This window comes from Pelmatolapia mariae, linkage group LG23, assembly GCF_036321145.2.
Source record: "Pelmatolapia mariae isolate MD_Pm_ZW linkage group LG23, Pm_UMD_F_2, whole genome shotgun sequence".
NCBI classification, from domain to species: domain Eukaryota; kingdom Metazoa; phylum Chordata; class Actinopteri; order Cichliformes; family Cichlidae; genus Pelmatolapia; species Pelmatolapia mariae.
Window position 1 is genome coordinate 37942501 of NC_086246.1, and position 19936 is coordinate 37962436.

A 19936-nucleotide genomic window follows, 5' to 3' on the forward strand; every position below is an offset into this window, starting at 1 on the left:
ATACAGCAAATATTAGCTCAGCAATAGAGACGTAACAGAATTACATTCTTACATTCATCAGCCTTCAAGCTACATTTCAAATTACATATGTGCTAAAATGAGCTCTGAGTGATTACACTCCAAATAAACACGCCATCTAGGACACTTAAAACAGCAGATCTTTCCATGCTTGTGTCTTTCTTTGCACCAGGGTCTTTTTCAGGACTGTACATCATGGCCGCAGTAACCCACATGAACACTGGGAGTCACTGTGAGCACACAAAGCACCTCATAAACGCCAGTGCGTTTCCAGGTTATACTTCTTCATTTCAATCATCCAAACTGGAGCTCTTTAGATGAGTGTTAGCCGATGGTACACAGCAAAGCCGTATTATTACTCAGATAACTACATTTAAAAAAGAGGTAGAGGTCCAGTTCAGTGAATCAAAGCAGTGGAGATGAGGCACCAGGATACCTGTCAATCAAGGTGACCACACCCCTAACTCCAGTATGGATATGGGTTAATTATAAGGGGGAAACGTGTTTGCTGTAGACATGTTTATTTCTGCTCTTCCAAAAGTCAACACCTTAATGCTGAAGCTTTAAAGTTTTGGGACTTTATGTCTTTAAGCTAAATCAGAAGAACTTTAAAATACCCAACCAGACCTACTTTCAAACAGGTCGCATGTGTGCAGGAAACTTTTTGTTATGGCCCCTCATGATTTCTGTCTCTCTCTTTGAAACTATGTTTGGATTTGAATGAACTCTCTCTGTCTAAAGAAACTGTTGTATTATGCAAAAGCTGAGGAGTATGTAGTATGGAGAAGTACTTTGGCTGCAGTGGCAGGTCCCATAACCAGGAAATGATGGGTGTGGTCAAATAGTGAGTTTTGTTTAGGACGGTTCAGCGACCCAGAAGTAGCCATAATCAGAGCTGTTTGAACTCTCAAGATATTCAGGAAAAAGCTTCAGAGCCTTCTTTATTTCCTGCTTTAGCAGAGTAGACACTGGAGCATCCTTTATGAAAGAGAGGCGATAATACTGTCCCACAACACATAGATTCAAACCTTCAGTGAGAGGCTACGCTAAACTGAAAAAGCTGAGCTCTGAATATTACTTTCCTTTTATAAAAAAGGTTCTTATCTCTTATGTGAATAAAATAGGTTCATACACTGTTAAAAAAATTAAAGGAATACTTTTTAGTCAGAGTACAGCATGAAGTATGTCAGTATCGAGAGCGTGGGAAAGCAGGAGACATGTAAACAGAAAAGCAGATGAGTGATTACAGATCTTCCTTATTGAACTTAGGCATTAGCTTCACTAGTTCCCAGAACTTAAAGTTATGCAAACTCATAAAAACTAAGTAAAGTTTAGGAGCACGTATGCAAGCATGTGGGGGTCAGACAAACTACCTGAATATCATTTTGAGGCGCACATCATGACACAGGGAGGCAGACCAAGGGAAGAGAAAGGATAGGGGGGGAAAAAAGAGAGTTGGCAGGATTCACCAACCTCAACTTAACCCCCGCCACACCACTGTCAATCTCCAGCACCCCACCCAGCCCATCAAAGTAAGAGGAGAGCCCCCAGGCACCTAACACATCACTGCGCACCTTCTATTGTATTGCTAGCCTTCAGATCTTCAAGTGGCCTGCTACTCTGTGATCAGCTGCACCATCCTGCAGGTTCCTTGGTCTGTTCTGTCTTTATTATCATGACACAAAAATAAAACACGAGACATCAGCTGAATATAACTCCGTAAGACGAGGGAAAAATACTTTGTTTGCAAGAAATCTGCAGTATTAATAGTAGTCATCTGTGGGAAAATGCTCTGTGGGCTGCAGGGATTTGGTTTTTTTTTGGTTGTTTGTTTTGGGGATTTTTAAATGACCACTGAGAAAAACTGGCAGTAAGGCCGAAACTGTGTCCAGATCATTTAATTAACCCTCTACTGCATAGCGTTGCCCTGAGGCAACAAACCACATTTTTATGCCTTACACTGGCCCTTCAAAAAAAAACAACTTTTTTTTTTCAAATAATGCTACCAGGCACATCTCTTTACAATAAAATGATGAGTTGAAGGTGGTGTGACTTATATTTGGGGGGGGCAGGACCCCTTTCTGCAAGCTGCAGTACATGAGAGATGTCTCCATTCAGAGGCAAGATAAAAATCACTATTTTACATGTTTATAGTGAAATAAATGTATATTAAAAAATACTTGTATGTGCATGAATATGTTAAGAAGCATATTTGATTGTTTTTTCTACTTTTTAAAATTTATTTATATAGTAAAACTGTTAATTTTCATTCGTTGCCTCAAGGCAACACTGCGCAGTTAGCCCAATTTTTTTCAGGCACTATAGTGCATTTGCATATGTGTGTAGAGATGTGTTTGTGTGCATTTATATGATCATAGTCAATGCTTTTTACTTTACAATCTACTCATAATTACAGGACATGGATGACAGGACATGGATGTAAATACCTTTTATGCAAGGAAACCAAGGGAATGTGCACTTTCTGTCCTCAGAAAGTAAGGACAGTGAGCTTTCAGGGAGTGACAGTGAAGTAGAGGAGTGGATGCCTGAATGAGGTTTGAGGGACACTTAGGAGCTCAGGGGTCAGGGGTCAGTTGGTAAAGTAACTGTGTCTGTGTGTGTGTTAGTGCCCACATAGCAAGCAGGTCTGGCCAGGATCTGGTATCAAGTCGGCACTTCTGGGAGAGTAGAAAAGCGCTATATAAAAATCAGTCCATTCACTGTCTGAACAGTTTCGGTATGTTACTTTTGCACTGTTTTGCATGTTCCGGCACATGTTGTTATTGCATGGCTTGATTAAGGTACACATTATGCTGACATCTGAGGCCAGAGCTGAAACTGTTCTGGGCCAGCACAGGGCCAGCATTGTGTCTACAACTGGCCCGTGGCTGCATACCACCTACAGATGGCCCACATACCGCAATGAATAACGGCCCTTTGGTGGCCCAGATCAGGTTTGCCAGAGGTAATCCACACATGGGCCAGCACAGGACGACTAGGGTGTCTGAAACTGGCCTTGTGCTGGCCCATGTGTGGACCACCTCTGGCAAACCAGGTCTGGGCCACAAAAGGGCCATCATTCTTTGCGGTATGTGGGCCATGTGTAAACACATTGTGTGGGCCTGATCCGTGCCATACCAATATTGCTGTGCGGGTGTCAGTGTGTGTGGTCGTGTATTACTTATTGTTGTGGGGACACAAATTTGTTTACACACTCACATTGTGAGGTCTCGCCTACTTTATGGGGACAAATTGCAAGGTAAATCATTCAATTTTAGGGTGAAGGCTTGAGTCAGGGTTAGGATAAGGTTCAGGCAGGGAATAGTGATGGGTAGAGTCAGGATAAGTCTCCAGGAAATTAATGTAAGTTAATGTAATCTCCACAAAAGTGATGGAAACACAACGTGTGTGTGTGTGTGTGTGTGCGCGCGCGCACGCGCGTGCATAGGGTTAGGGTCAAATGTTGGATGCATTTTGGTGTTTTATTGGTTTGTGAAATGTTTACATTGTTTATTTGTTGTTTATTTATTTGTTCATCCTTGTTGTACTAATACAACTTATTATAGAATAACTTGGCATTTTACTACCCTTGTTGCACAGTGTTGCCTTGAAGCAACAAACCAATATCTGTTTGGGGGGGGGAAGGGTGTCAAATTTTATGATTGATATATTATTAGGGACCCTAAAGCTCCCCCAAAATAGGGAGAAATAATTTTTTCCCCAAAAATTAAAAAGTCATGCAGTAGAGGGTTAATACACCCACAGGAAATGAGCAACTGATTGATTTAGAAAAAAGTTACTAAGATTTAAGTAAAATTTAGAATCTAAGACTTTTACTTGTTACAGAAAATTTAACAGATCATTGTTATTCTCTCTACTATGTGTCAGAAGGAGTTTTTAACTGCTCATTAACCCTCCCAGTTATCTCATAATCGCTGAAACAAGAACAAAAGCAGAAACACGGCAATGAAGTTCAAACTAAAAAAAAGTGTTTGTGTTTTTAGCCTCTGCGATGCAGACTGTAAGTGAGACTGCAGGGTGGTCCAGAGTTCTAGAGAAGATGCTGCAGACTGCATGCAGGGCAGGACGTAGGATGGAGAGGATCGTTTTATATCACGGGTGTTAAGCAATTCCTGGAAATGTACCAGACAGCAGGCAGAGACAGGGGTCACCGAGACGATCACGACGGAGGTGATGTCTCGTGCGATCGGACACATGTACCTTAGAGACATCCTCAGAGCTGGCTCATAACACGGGCTCATCAGCGCAGAGGATTTTCAACACTTCAGCAAATGTCGACATTATCACAACACGCTCAGGCAAACGGGCCGCTGAACTGCTCATCAGGCAAAAACAAGAAAATATGCTTACATAAAGGTTTCTGCTTCACACTTCACGGCACAAAGATCCTCTGTTTTAGAGATGCCCCCGCTCAGTCGGTGTGACGAGTTTGGTCTTTATACCAACTAAGCATCTGGTCAATTTCTGAAATAGTTTTTCAACTTTATGTGTAAAACAAAAAGCATTTCCAATACATGTATTCATAATACTTCTTCATAATCCATTTTCCTCAATTTTTCCTGTTTTGTAAATTAGAAAATTAAATTACCAAGAAACATTAGTGTCTGCTGTAAGGCACATTTTTAGGTCAGTGGGGGTTTTCCTAGCCATAGGTGAACATTTTCAAACTGTAGCACTGTTGCCTCACAGCAAGAAGGTCCTGGGTTTGATTCCAGCACCTGGCCGGGGCTTTCTCTGTGTGGCGTTCACACTTCCTCCCACACTTCAAGACATGCAGTCAGTGGGGTTAGGTTAATCAGTGATTCTAAATTGGCCGTAGGTGTGAATGTGAGTGCGACGGTTGTCCGTCTCTGTTTTAGCCTTGACAACGATTGGCGACGTGACCAAGGTGTACCCTGCCTCTCGCCCTTTGGAAGTCAGGATAGGCTCTAGCCCTCAAATTGGATAAGCGTTAAAAAAATAAAATAGATGGATATCAATTATGATACTGCATCATTCTTAGCCTGACTCGTCAACCAGGACCAGATTGCCTGGAGAGACTCTACTGCCCTGGATTACACAATTCATGGGGAGTCACTGTGGCCACGAGTTCTGAGTAATGACTAGAAGAATTAAAGCATCTCAAACACAAGCACCCCTCACTAAGGGACAAGTGAGGAGTTCTGTCACCCGGGAGGGGCCAGGAGTAGATCAGCTACTCCACACTGATGTGAGCCAGGTGAAGAGGTTCAGCATCTGACCCTGATGCCACCTTGGGGCCTCCAATGTAAGGTGCTTCTGGTATGTCCAAGTGAGAGGAAACCCTGGAAGCCCTCTTAAACATATGCTTCTATGACCCGGACCCAAATAAAGGTCTGAAAAATTTAAGCATGAATGGAAAAATCATCCAAAGGACTTTTCTAAAAACTACTATTAAAAGTGTAAGAATTAACCCATAAATAGGTCTCTTAGTCATGTTTTTCTTGTAGTGTTTCCGCACACAGTTTACTCTCAGGTGAACCAAAGACCCTGAACTACTCGTGGGTGTTTGTCTATCTCTGTGTGCTGTTTATTGGTGTCCCTGCTGTTTTGGTTGGCAGGCTTCCTGTGTCAGTGGGAAGTTAGACTGAAAAAGTGCAATAATGCTTTTTCTGAGCCACTCCTACGTGACAGAGCAGAACGGAGCCTCGCAATGCCTCCACCAACTGGAAGACAGATGGCCCTGGCTCACAAAAAAAGAAAAAAAAAAATCCTTCATTTATTATTTGCAATCAGAAATGATGCATTGCATATCCTCACTGGTGCAAATGAACAAAACGTCTCTGGAAGAAAGGAGTGGAAAAGGAGAGGCTCTTAAAGCATCATCACTCCCAAGATCTAGCTCCCTGACTGCTGCGGTGGACCACGTTATATATACGAGGCAGCTTGGGAAATTGAAAATACTCTGATTTAAGCTCGTTAAACCTATGGGTCACGAAGAGGGCCTGGGCCTCTTTAATGGCCACAATCAATGGAGCTCCTTCATGATAAAAATTCGAATTAAACTCTATTAACTTGCGAATGAGCATCGTTGTGCAGGTGATTTAAAAAGTAATTAGAGTAGGTCTTCAATCCAAGTGGAGCCTGTTTAATGATAATATCAATCTTTTACATTAATTCTCATCATAAAACTGACAAAAGTCAGTTTTACTGTACATGGATTGGTACTTCTGTGCTTTTCTACTCTATTTGAACACTTAAAGCACTTTCTTACCACAAACCTTATTCACCCATTCACCCTAAACACTTTTAATCTAACATTCACACATCCGTGGATGAATCAGGGGAAACTCGGGGTTCAGTATTTTGCCCAAGGATACTTCGAAATGCCGTCTACAGGAGCTGGGGAACGAAACACCGAGTGGAGGACCCGCTGTACCTCCTGATCCACGGACACCCGTGTTACTTATCAGCAATGCAACCCAAAAAAACAAAAAGCTTTGCTCAAAGTCACACCTTCATGCGTAGGCAGAAAAAACAAACAAACAAACAAAAAATAGGCTGATGAGGAAAGGAGTCATCACTATCTCAGTGTCCGGACGAGGAGAAAGTGCTGCGACGGTCATTAATTTGAGGGGACTGTACAGCACATGGATCCAGAGAAGGAAACGGAAGATGAGCTTTAAAAAACACAAAACCCCCAACAGTCATGTTTCTGAGGATGACTGTTAGACTCTACTTCGAATCAGGATTTTCCTACCGGACTACAAAGCTAGAATAAAAAGCTGGCGATGCTAATGTGGGAGTACCTGCATTCTTTCTAACGGCCAGCAGGTTATACAAAACTTGAAATTGAATTGAAGTCTATGGGGAAAATGGTGCACATCTCCCTCAGTCTGGGACCCCAGTAAACACTTTCCTGATGTGTTTATGGCCTCAGTCAAAAGTTTCAGCTTTTGTTGAATAAAATTTGAACTTAATTTAGTAAATTATGGTGATTATGAAAGTCAGAAAGGAGAATTATCCACGGTATGATCAATGGCTCACTGGTTTCAAGTTTATAGTGGGCAAGCCTGCTATACATAAAATAAGTCAATGTATATTAATAAGACCAGGAAAGCATACATAAATTCTTTATTATCATTTTTATTTTGTTCAAAAGTAGCCATGTACAGAAACTTTCCAGTTGCTCAAAGGCCAAAGAACTGATAAAAATGTGGAATATTAATAAAAACCTAAAACAATTCTTCTACGTTGGTGACCGGCTGCAGCTTTTCAGTGTTTAACCCCAAATCTCTGATCATTACCTTTCAATATACTGATCAGCCACAACATAAAAAGCCGATCTGATTGGTAGAAACACGGCTTCACCGGCTGGCAGTGGCAGAGTTTAACACCTTGAATGCTTCGATGTCTTCCTAAATTAATTTAGTGATCGCTTTAAAAGTGGAGCGACTCGCTGTTTTTCTGGTCTCGGTCAACAACAACAATAACCCATCTCACATCCCATTAACCTGGCAGCTATTTAACATGAAGACTTAATGTCTCATTGACTTTTCGAAAACTACTGTGCTTCAAAATAATTGTGGTTTTTAAAAAACGTTTTAATGCTGTGGCTGACCAGCACTGAGAGTGAAACCATTCAAACAGTGAAGCTCACATTCGGCCGATGCAGCAACCAAAAGAAAAATAAGGAGAAAAACATCGAATATGCTCAGATACGCTGTGTGACAGTGTGTGTGTAGGATCGCAGAAACGCTCAAGCTTCAGCCTGGCACACAAAGTGCAACACCCCAAATGACAGAACCTCTAAAACAAAGTGAACAGACTGCAGACAACAGCATGCCAAAGGAACAAGCACCATGTGCAAAAGGACAGGAGGAGAGAAACCACAGAGCCTGCAGCCTCCGAATATATGCTCCGTCATCATTAAACAAACAGAATCAGCATCACGAGCACATTTTTCATTTCTTATCCAGTGTTAAGGCACGTAGAATATATAGATGACCTTTGGCAAAAGTTGAACTCTTTACAAAAACATCCTGGAATGAGACACGCCCTTCAGAAAATGTTAAAAAGGTGCTGCTGCTTTAAATGCTCAACCATAAACTGGAGGAACGCATCAAAGTGTCTGCAAAGGTGAGAGGGGTGCAAAGCTCCCGCTCTCCCAGCAGCACCGACGACACTCAGCGACTCAAAGCTTTCAAAGTGCAAACTTAAAGCAGTCTCTTTAAGATCTGGGACAGACTGAACCCCGAGGATTTGGTTTACAGCTGTAGAAAAAAAAAATCAGACAGGCTTCAGATAAACTAAACACATGACATGAATGGAAAAAAGGCACTTGCACAGACTAAGCGGTGCCTCTGTTACGCTCAGCTTCATGCATTTATTATTTCACTCATTAGCGTTAGCCTAGCTTTTCATGAGTAAAAGTTCAAAATAATGCCCTTTTTTCTTATTCTGGGCATCGATCACCCAGTTTCTACTCTGTGTGAAATAAGCTCCTTACAACTGGCTGTTCCTCACAAACAAAAGAAATTTGATCCTTCTCTCTCATGTTTGTGTTAAATATGAAGCTGAAGCCACACAGCCCATCAGATATCATTTGGAGTCAGGCCACTTGCACAGGCCAAGACCTCCTGTTCTGAGTACCGGTCGTTGCTTATGAAGATATAAATCTTTGTCAGAATAATTCCAGTTTTAAGATTGCATTTAGTTAAATGCTACTCTGTTACTCACACAGGGCCAAAGATCAAACATGATAAAAGTCAGACTAAAAAAAACAAGACAAAAAAAAGCTTATGGTAGCAAAAATCCTGCTTCTTATGATAGAGTTAGCTTAGCTGTGTATAAAGTCGAGGAGCAGAGGGAAACAGCTTAAGGTAAAAATATCCACCACTGTAAACGTGGTGTTTAAAAACTGAAAAGCTAAAAGCAAAATGGGGCTTTTAAAGTGCTTCCTAGTAAAACTGTAAAGGATGCAGATGAGAAGACATCTGCAAAACATCTGCACAGACACACAGAGGAGGGTTTTCACTCGGATGGAGGCTGACTTGTTGCTGGGTGCTTGGTGTAGCGCTGTTAGGACAAGTGACGGGTTCAGTACATGAAGGTGAAGAGAGAAGCAGCTAACTGCTAGCAATGTGAAATGTCAACCAACTGATACATATATTATCTTTATGATATGGTGATTACAAAAATGAAAGAAAGGAGATGTTATGAAATGTTAATTAATGAGCTTTAGAGATGCTGGACAGCAGGTTTTTAAAATTATTATTATTTTTTTATTTATTTTTAGAAAATAACGCCTCCGACTTCAGCTTTATATTTGACAGACAGTCATGGAAACCAGATTGACCTCAACTCTTGGCAACAGTTAGCAAATCTACATTTATGTGGAACTGGCTCTTAAAAGAGATCCAATGAGTCGTTCGATAAACACACACACACACACACACACACACACACACACACACACACACACACACGTGTATATAAGAGTTTTGCTTTTGCGAGGATGTAGCGTATTCCACGGCCCAGCTAAACGTCTAACCCGAACCCTAATCTGAACATAATCCTAACGCTAACCATTTCAAACCAAGTCTTAACCCTGTAGAAACACACACACACACACACACACACACACACACACACACACACACACACACACACACACACACACACACACACACACACACACACACACACACACACACAGAGCATAATTCCTGGTGGATTCTTAGTGCATAAAGACTGAAATGGCGATTTCTTGGTCATAATGCACAAATAACTTTACAGCCAACAGCTCTAATAATTATAATTCAGAAGAATTTACTGTGCAAGAGAACAGCTAGAAACAGACGTCTGTTTCCCGATCCAGCAACAAGAAGAAAATGTGCACAGAGCCAGCACCACAACTTGCTGCACGTGAATATAAACCTTTGGTATCATCTGCATGGAAGTCCTCACAGAAATATGCTTCTGCGTGGCCGTTAAGTATAAGTAAAGTACGGGAACTTCTTTCCTCATCAGCACTGATTCGAGGCCACGAACGGCTCCGATCCAGGTCTTGGTGCATTTACAGGCCAAGCTGAAAGAACGAACTGGGTACCATATCACGGTGGAATCTCTCTGCTCTTCTTTTCATGAAGACCTGACAGAGTACTGAGATGTTTCTGTGTGAACTTTACGTTTCCCAGTATCAGAAAAATAAATCTCCCAAAAGGCAAAAATATCTCTGCTTTAGATTTACATCCAAAATATAAAGTACCTCTTTGCATGTTTCATAAAAGAATCTGCTTGAAAAATATAATTAGATCTTTAAAAAACAAACAAACTATTGTGCAATTGAATTTCTAGTTAAGACTGAAGGAAGCGGCCTGCAGCGGCCGTTCTGTCGGCGGCTCTGTCCTGTGTGCCGAACTGACGGCGTGCTCAGATTTGAGTCTTTCCTCTGAGTTCCTCGTGTATCTGACGCACTGCGAGGCTCCGTCGGGGGGCATGCTCAGCTGCACGCCGTCTGCCTGAGCGGGCAGAGGTGTGGAGGTGACACAGCTGGACAGATTCACATCTGACAGCTCTATAGTCTTATTGAGATGCTCTGAGTCTGCAGCGGAAGAAGTCTGCAGCTCCCCTGATGGGGCAGGGTTGTCTTTGGTGTAGGGAAGGGTGTCTACTTCTGATGGAGCTGGTGTATAGAGATCTGAAAGGTGCATATCGCTGTCTGTGGGCTGCAGTGGGCTTCTCTTTGCTTCATCTGTTTGTAATAGAGGCCCCGGTTTAGAGCCAGAGACGCTCCTCCGATCCTTTTTATTGTAACCTTTAGGCGAGGCCTTAGCGAGGGACAGGAAGGGAAGCTTGGGGCAGAGCGGCGACCCCACCTTGACCTGACTCAGGCTGAGGATGTTCCTGCGGATGTCAGCGGGGAGTTTATCCAACTGCCTTCCAAGTTGGACTGGGCTCGGGAACAGCGTGCCTTGACACGCCCTGTAGAAAAATCTGAAAAGTAAAACAGAGACGGACATCAGCAGCGCTCCACCGAAGAACGCCAGGCGGCTGGGATAAACATGAAAGGCATCTGGTATCAATAACAGACGTAATTCAGCACTCGGATGATAAATATTTGAAAAACAGGCTCGTGTTTTCACTCATCCACAAACTGAACACGGTGTACCGAGGCAGCAGCGCAGCGATAGGCGTGATGAAGCACAGCAGGTAGAAGAGGGGCTCCTGCAGCAGCCTCTGCATGGTCCAGTAGGGGTTGGAAGGAGAGTAGCAGGCGGGACAGGAGGCGTTGTAGCACAGCGCCACGGTGAAGAATAAGGCGATACTGAAGGCGATTGACATCCAGTTCATCCACGTCTACAGGGGGAAGGACACGAGGATGAGAAACAGTAACAGAAACTTAAAATCATAAGACTTTACACACCTATTCTTAACGCAGGCGTTCACACCAACCACGTAATTTTACAGTCTTTATTTTTTCAAACAAAGCTCGATTTTTCACATACGAATAATCAGATCTCACCAAGTTCGCTTTTAGCGCAAAACACGCACCGGTACTGAATATACAATGACACGGAAATACTAAAATAATACTGTTTTAATCTGCCGCCTGAAATGATTTCTCTGACTCCTCAACAAGACCTCAAACCGCCCCACGGACATGAAATATGTACGAAAGCGGTCGTGATTCAGCTTCAACTCCAGGATCAAACCGTGAAATTCTCCCTGCTGCCGCCCTCTCCCGAGAATCAGATGAGCAAAGACTCTCCATTTCTCTATAAGTGATACACAGTGATTTGATTTACTGCCTGTAAAACATTAACATATATATTTAAATGAAGGTAAACATGACTGGAAGCTAAAGCCTGCTGTACATTTAGGCTACATTAAAGAAGTTTCCTCCAGGCAGAACGACAGAAGTGTGGATGCGAAACCGTCTTCTCGTGCCCTAAAATGAGTTTAGTCAGCGAGGGGAAAAAACTCCTCATGTTGCATCCCGGAGATGATTGGCTGATCTGACGTCTGACACAGCGAATCGTGTACAATGGCTCACTGAAGTGTTGTACTGACACACGTAATTAATTACAGCCTCACAGCTTCTGTATTTTGGGGGGGGGGGGGGGGGGGTGGGCTGCTGTCACCTACCTACCTTTAATTGACTTTCACACCAGTTTACCAATCAGGCATGCATTATGTTCCTGAGCAGCGAGGAAATGAAGGGCCTGCCAGCTGCGTGTGTGGAAGTGTACCTTCCATCGTGCTCCTTTTAATGAAAGCGCCTCTAAATGAGGGGCAGTCGTGTCCATGAAGGCAGTAAGTAAAAAGGACACTCTTCCCATGTGTTTAAAAAAAAAAAAAAAAAACCCTTGTCAGGCTGAATTTACAGCCACAGAGATGATGGAGAAGACTCGGACTCAGGGCAAAGTCATAAATTTCATCAGTTTATGAGCAGCATGTCTGAGCTCTCTGGCGGTGTAAGGTGTTGGCGTGCTGTGATGCGGTGTGGACTGTCTGACACTGCAAACACAGAGCAGCTCTACTGAATGACGCTTTCTAATAATTATTAAAAAGATGAGAATTTGACAAATAGCCCCAACTTCAGTTAATACTCATTTACTGTTGCATACAATGAAATATTTATTTGTTAATGACTGGTTTGGAGAACATTACCAGGAAGGTTACTGTAAAGTTGCAAATGATGCTAAAAAATGTTTGTAAATAGTTAATATGCAGACATTATAAGTTGTAACTGGAGTTTATAGCACTCCAAGTCTAAGCTCTGATCTCTGGCTGACCGGTTCAGTTTTGAGCGAGGCTGGTCTCACCCCGGGAAAAACATGGGGTTTGTTTCTGACGTTTTCTAGTTTTTGTTCCATCTTCTGCACAACTTCAAATCTCTGTTTAACCTCCTCGGACCTGGCGTCCATATATGTGGACATCACATTTTGGGTTACTTAGACCAAAATACTCAATTTTGCTCTATATCCACTTATAAGCACATTATACTGCTGTTGTTTGATCTAAATTTTATACGAACATCCTCATATGTGGCTCTCACTTTTCTTAGAAACAAAAATCAGGGAAAAAAAAAAAAAAAAAAAAAAAAAAAAAAAAAAGAAATCAGGTAATTCTTTGTTTTTAATTTCATCGGGTCCCAATATGCCCAAATATCAAAGAGAAATTAAAAATGCATGCCATGAAAGAGTTTGGGTTTTAGGAGGTTAAGGAACGCCTGGTCTGTAGATTATCTCTGCCGTCTCCCTGCTCAGTTTCCTGTACAGACTCTACCGGAAACCCAGTTTGTTTTAGGCTTCTTTTGCCTTTCACAATAAAAGTCGTATATATGTACACTACGTGACTGATGTACTCTTGGTGATAAATAACAGAATTAAATGGGTTAAAGTAGTATGTCAAAGCTACATATGACAGAATCCAGGAATTAAACAAAATGTCAACTTTGTTTTCACAAGTTATGAAACAGAAGACCTTTTAAATAATAAATCAATAAATTGTTAATGTCTGGCAAATTTCTATGATGCTGATTTTCCAATCCATGAAAAAAAATGGTTACAAAATATGTAATTTTATGAATTTTTGCCATAAAACTATAATTTTTATGATTTATTACAAAGGTTCCTGTAACGTGTTACCAGTGAATGATAATCACAGACCAACAGTGAGCTTTTATAATAAAAATAAAAATCCCACTCATGTTCCCCCACAGAGATTTTGAGCATTATAATCCTGTAACCATCCAAAGCAGACTGACTATGAGCTTAAAATTATTTGTATTTTTAAATAAACATCAGGGATCGCTGTTGTCATCTGTTGGCTTTATAATCAGATTTCTTACCCATGTTTTGGTCTCGGTGCCCAAATGCAGCAGAATAGTGAATAAGGCGAGGGTGGTGATGGGAGTTCCCCATGTAAACAGGTCCACGTCAGAGTCAGCATAGGCCTGGCCAGCATAGAAGAACATTTCATAAAAAAAAATATATACAGAAAATAGATTTTTGTTCTTTTAGTCAATTTTTTCCCAACACAACATAAAGCAGCGTGAATACACGTGCTTGCTAGAACTGAAAATCGACCACCTTAAAAAAACAACAACATAAGATCACACCTTACATACTGACTCGAGGATCTCACTAAATTTCTGTATTTTTAAGCATTTTTTGTGCATTTATTGATATATATTGAACGTATTGCAGTTTTGTAGAAATAAAAATTTGAGCTTAGCAATCTCTACAACGCTTCTAGTTTCATGCTTTGTACTGAAAACATTCATTTTAAGTAAAATTTAAAGAAATGAATAAATAAATTATGAATTAATAAATTTCATTGCTGACGAATTGTTAACAACCATGTAAAGAGGATAAAACATTAAAATCAAATAAAAAGGTAAAACTCTAATAACTTGGTGAAGACGAATGGCAGAAGTGACGCTTACAAAGTAAGGAATGAAGAAGCAGACGAGACTTTGGTAGAAGGCATCAATCATGTTCATCCAGAACATATATGGCTTATATTCCTGCAGGATAAACACAGACACTCAGCATCAGTGTGACTGTGGAGAGGAAAAATGTTAAAAATGTAAATATTCAAAACACATATACAAATCTCTCTATTACCTACCTACATTTGATACCAGAAGAAGTTAACTAGTCCTGATTAATTCTGGGTCAGAAATAACATTAATGACCCATCAAAACAATGAACAAGCGCAACAGTTTTAACCTTTACGCTAAAATTTATGCTAGAAATCAAAGGTTAATGACAGAAATCATGGCATATTATAACATAAATTCATTTTATTTAGGAAAAATGTGGATTTCTGAGTCTAAACTGAATGGTATCTATGCAGCATGCAAAATGAATTCCGGCTTATTCTTGACCTTTGAGTCAAGACTGACAAACTGGGTTTTCTCTGGAGCAAAGAGTGAAGTCTTTCGTCTATGCCAGGGAGAGGAAAAAAAAACCCTCATGGTAATACCAAGTTTAATTCTTAGACTCTAAATCGTGGAGAACTTTGCATGATTAAGAGTTTAGGGCTCACTGGAACCCCTCATTTCAAGCCAACTTCCCTTTAAGCTAACATTGTTCTGATTGGCTGCCTCTCACAAACAGAAGGTGGGGCTTCTATGACAGATATAACTACAGTAGGGACATTTGCTCTCTCATATGAGTCAGCAGTAGTAGTAAACACTGTGTGAAACTGAGTGTTTAGACCAGTCTGAGCTTTTGGCTCACAGATAACTCAGCACCTGAAACAGCCACAATTTGTGTTAGCCATTTGTGTAAACTTACTACACTACGGAGCTACAAACATCCTGCCTTAGAATGATGCTGACAAACTAGTTCATGCATTTTTCACTTCTAGGTTGGTGTACTGTAATTTCTTATTATCAGACTTTTGCAAAAGCTCTCTAAAAAGCCTTCAGCTGATCTAATATGCTATAGAAGGAGTACTAACTGGGTGTAGATACAGCGCTCATATTTCTCCCATATTTGCTTATCTTCACTGTCTCCCTGTTAAATCCAGAATTAGCGCTAAAAATCCTTCTCCCTACCTATGAAGTCCAGAACAACCAGGCCACATCACATCTTAAAGACCTCATTACCAGATTATCCTAAAATTTGCTCTTAGACTCCTGGTTTATTTCTGGCTCCGAGAGTATTTAAAAGTAGAATGGGAGGCATTTCTGTGGAACCAGCTCCCAGTTTGGATTCAGGAGACAGACACCCGGTCTACTTTTCAGCTTTGTTTTTTTTTCTCCCACATTATTGTTAGTAAAAATTTGAAATGTGCTGTCAGATCATTAGGAGGGAGCGCACCTCGGAGTTCTGGCCGTTCACGTAGAGCTGAGGTAGTTGTTGGAGAGTCTCTGCTGACACGTCTTTGTCCAGAGTGCCAGTAATGAGTTGTGGGAAAGCAGAGAACATCAGGTTGAAGAAGATGAGATACCACTGGTCAATCATGGCTGAACCTGAGAAGCCACAGTAGAACTGATACCAGAAGATGAGCGCCACAAACATCTGAGGGAACAAATGGGATGGAAGTAGTGAGAAAAAGCAGAACACCTCATCCTTTCTGACTCAGATCTATGTGCACTGGGAAGGGCCTTACTGCATTCTTGTAGAAGAAATACAGGATCATGTTAGCCAGACGGGAGTAGCACCAGTGCCCGTGTACCAGCAGGAGCTTCTGGAGATACCGGAAACGTGGGAGGGCAAAATCGCTTGCCATCACTGCCTGCAGAACACCACAAGAACCAAACGTTCAGTCTCCTGCCGCCTCTCTCCTACGTACACGAGACGAGCACACATTAGGCAGTTACTCGCTGGCTGTTCTCGCCTCTTCTTAATGAATCTTTAGCGGGTATAATCTTTCCAAAGCAATAACTCGTAAACGAGTTGCCCTCCTCTTGGGATTCACCGTTAGCGCGGCAGGAAGCTGTCAGTCTCATCCATCACCTTGTAAAACACTCCCAGTACTGAGCCCTGCTTTTACATCATAAACGCCGCCGCTAACCCTTTACGGCACCTCTCGGCTGTCAGCAACAGAAACAACAGCAGGCCTCCCGCTTCTGCTGCGCTCCAATAACCCCTCCTAACGACTACACAGGGAGCGCGTCGCTAATAGACGAATGGTGCGTTAATGATAATGCAGCAGTGCGTGCAGGCCCTGGGTGCAGTAAAGAGCGTCTCAGCACGTGGCGTGCGGCGGAGTCCCCGAGAGTGACCGCTGTCTCATTAAGTGGCAGTTTGATTAACGGTAATTAATGCAGCAGCTTGGTTAAAGACAGGATACTGAGGCTTTAGCAGATGTGCTACACAGCAGCGTGCCGGCAAAGCCTCCCCTGGAAGTTAATTGGGAATCTCCATCATAAGAGCACAGCTCTGGAGCAGGGTGCTGCAGGTAAACGAGCGGAGGGGAGGAGGTTTTTCTTCGTGAAGATGCTCTCTCAGCCGTGGCCTTGGAGCTGAGCGTCCACGCCGCGCTGCTTCTCTGCAGGACACAGGGCCTTCCTGCTGACTCAGCACAGCACAGGCAATCCTATTTAGAGGATGGTCATGGATGTGGGCTAAAAACCGCACTTAAGTGTAATGAAAAGCCATTAACAACCCTAAAGAATGCTAGTGTCTCCCCCTCTTCCCGATTCCCCAATCTTTTATCTGCAGCTCCTCTCGCTCTCAGGAGCTCTCAGGCTGCGCTGCTTTTTTACAGCCCACCGTAAATCACCCACCTCTCCTCTCCTCTCCGCCCCATGTGCCACTCTATTCATCACCTTACCTGCATGCCTTCCTGTCCTGAGATCCCCACACCCACATCTGCGACCTGGATCATGCTGACGTCATTGGCCCCATCTCCTGTGATTAATGTGGGGAAGTGAAAGAGAAAAAATAGACCGTTAGAAGGAGGAGGTACATCAGTTTATGTTTGGGGGGGGGGCTTTATCGAGCGTGAAGACGACAAGATGGAGAAGCCGGCGTGCCCCGTGTTTGCGAGAGGAACGTGAAGCTTTCACAGACTCCTCAGCCGTTATACGAGCTGCGTTCGCCACCTCTGCAGCTCGGCCTCCCATGAGGCAGAGGCCTTCCTGCTGCGGCAGCCGACAGGCGGTGTCTCCGGTAGTGTGGATAGATTTGTTTTCCCTTCTTTTTGTCACTACAGGTGGTGGAGTGGGAGAGGGGGAGGATTTTGTTGTCACAATGGCACCGCAGTGGCAGCACAGGCTGATAATGAAAGGTAGGTGGTGAGCAGCACTCAAATAGAAGTTGGCTGGAATTTTTTTCCTTTTTTCCCTTTTCACTGAGAATTCACAAGGCTGGATTTTTTTGTGAGTGGGATGGAACAACGTGATTAATGTGCCATCACGACTTTTTCAGAAAAGTATAACCAGAGTGCATTTTGGCTGCTGCCATATCAGTTTTTCTGGAGCCAGAAGTGACCATGTTTGGATGATGGACTGCATGGAAGAAGTTATTGTATCTGCTTATTAGTGATCAGCAACATCCAAATTAAATTCCTGAATTTTTCTCACCAGAACTGGACAGTGTGTTAGTATAATTAACCACAGCGCAGCCATATTATTGGTCAGATGCTTGCATTAAAACCCTAGAATGGCCCAAGTAGGCCATAATTTATTATTATTACAAGTAATGTGTGTAAGGCTCCGTACCAGCTCGTGAAGCGTGACACGTCTGAATAATAAGACTAAAGTACTGAAAGATATTAAAGCTAAAAAGCTAACATAGCACTGACTGAAAAAAACGTCCTGCTGGCAAATAAAACCTGCTCCTCCTGAGCACAGCAGGACCAAATAAATGGAAAACAGAGAAAAGACCAACGCAGGTCACAGTGACGTCCTCACGTCCCCTCTGTGCTGCTGCAGCTTCATTAGGGGAAAGTGTAGAAATACTAAGAATAACTCAGAGCAGAGGCTGAATGATGAATGGTGCACCTCCATCTCAGGCAAATTTCAAAATCAGCTCACACAGAGATCACAGCAGGAGGAACATACAGGAGGTTCACTGGAGCCGTGTAGCAGCCAATTTGCTGCATGATGAGGTAAAGATGCAATAAATAAAGTAAATAAACTGAATGTTCAGGGCTGGCAGGTTCAGGTGTGCACACTGCAATTAAAATATGGCATTCATGTGTTTGTTAGAAAAGAGTAAGATGAAGATGGGGAAAGTCACTTGTACACTTGTCTGGAAGAGTTTGTGTGTTCCAAAAATGTCTTTCAACGCTGAGAAAAAAATCCCTTATCCAAGCTCGTTAATATTTGGGAACAACTTGTGAGCAGGTTAGCAGCTGTGCTCGAAAGCTCAGGCACGTTCTGATCTGTCTGGACGCTGCTGGGATCTTACATGCTGGGGATAGCCTGAAGGTTCAAGACTACAGCTCACAGTTTAAGCCGTTCAAAGCTAAGGAATGCTTTAACACAAAGTTAGAGCCTAATAGGCCTAATTTTTATGTCTGCAACTATAAACACATGCAAGCATGAGATAGGACAAATATTTAGTTTTTACTTCGGGTGAGGTCAGTTGTTTTTAAGTCCAGCAGTGAGCTTGTGACTGGATTATAAAAACAGGCACATCTGTGTCTGAATATGCTCACCCGGTCCTTACCTATGGCCAGAGTCATGACCTTCAGCTTGTTCCGCACCAGTTTGACCACCATGCTCTTCTGCAGCGGCGTGGACCGGCAGCACAGCACGGAACGGCAGCTCCGTGCAACGGCCAGAAACTTATCCTCCAAACTCTTATCCAGGGCGTAGGCCAAGGTCCGCCCGTCTATCACCAGGCCCAGCCGGTGCACCAAGAAGGGAGTGGACTGGGAGGACGGAGATGAAGAGGAGTAGATGTCAAAGGGCGAGAAGTTAGTGTTGAAGGTCTTGGTGGTTGGGCCTGAAGGGCTGCAGAGGAATTTGGCCTGGATGTAGTGTAAACTCTCCTCCAGCAGCAGCGCGCACGCCTCCTGGTTCACAGAGAAGAGGTTGGAGTTCAGCGTCAGGACGGCATGTTAATTCGTATCAAAACTGCCTGATCTGCTTCACATCTGGTAAGCAGATGCTTCAGCAGCACAGAGTCAAACATTGTGGGTCCTTTTTTAATAAAGGAGGAGTTTTCAGACACAGATATGCACGATGAATATTTTGAGAAAATTAGATTTCTCATTCAGAGTTCAAGCAAGAAAATCAACAACATTCTAGTAGATTTCACTACAGTTTGCAGTCAAACCATCGATGGATGTCACAGTCCATTCCCCACACATCCTGTTGTTTACATGTTAGCAGCAGGCTGGTCAGAGTCTTCCAAATGTAATTTTCACATCATTACTGATGCCAGCGGCAACAATCTCCGGAGCTCTAGAGCTTGGATACTTTAAGATCAAATACGAATTTAAATCCTGTGTAAGGCTTTACTG

The 19936-nt window shown here is 42.6% G+C and overlaps 1 protein-coding gene across 1 annotated transcript in view; it reads right to left on the bottom strand.

The window, feature by feature from the left end:
* Nucleotides 1–7169: 7169 nt before the first annotated feature.
* Nucleotides 7170–19936, bottom strand: part of atp10a (ATPase phospholipid transporting 10A) — a 43705-nt gene continuing 30938 nt past the window's right edge. Inside the window, exons 14-21 of the mRNA XM_063467269.1 lie at nucleotides 19138–19486; nucleotides 17297–17373; nucleotides 16130–16255; nucleotides 15838–16038; nucleotides 14453–14533; nucleotides 13856–13960; nucleotides 11171–11358; nucleotides 7170–10995 (exon numbers count right to left, since the gene is read on the bottom strand). Of these exons, the coding sequence (XP_063323339.1) occupies nucleotides 10353–10995; nucleotides 11171–11358; nucleotides 13856–13960; nucleotides 14453–14533; nucleotides 15838–16038; nucleotides 16130–16255; nucleotides 17297–17373; nucleotides 19138–19486 (1770 nt within the window). The 3' untranslated portion in view covers nucleotides 7170–10352. The remainder of the gene's footprint in view (nucleotides 10996–11170; nucleotides 11359–13855; nucleotides 13961–14452; nucleotides 14534–15837; nucleotides 16039–16129; nucleotides 16256–17296; nucleotides 17374–19137; nucleotides 19487–19936) is intronic.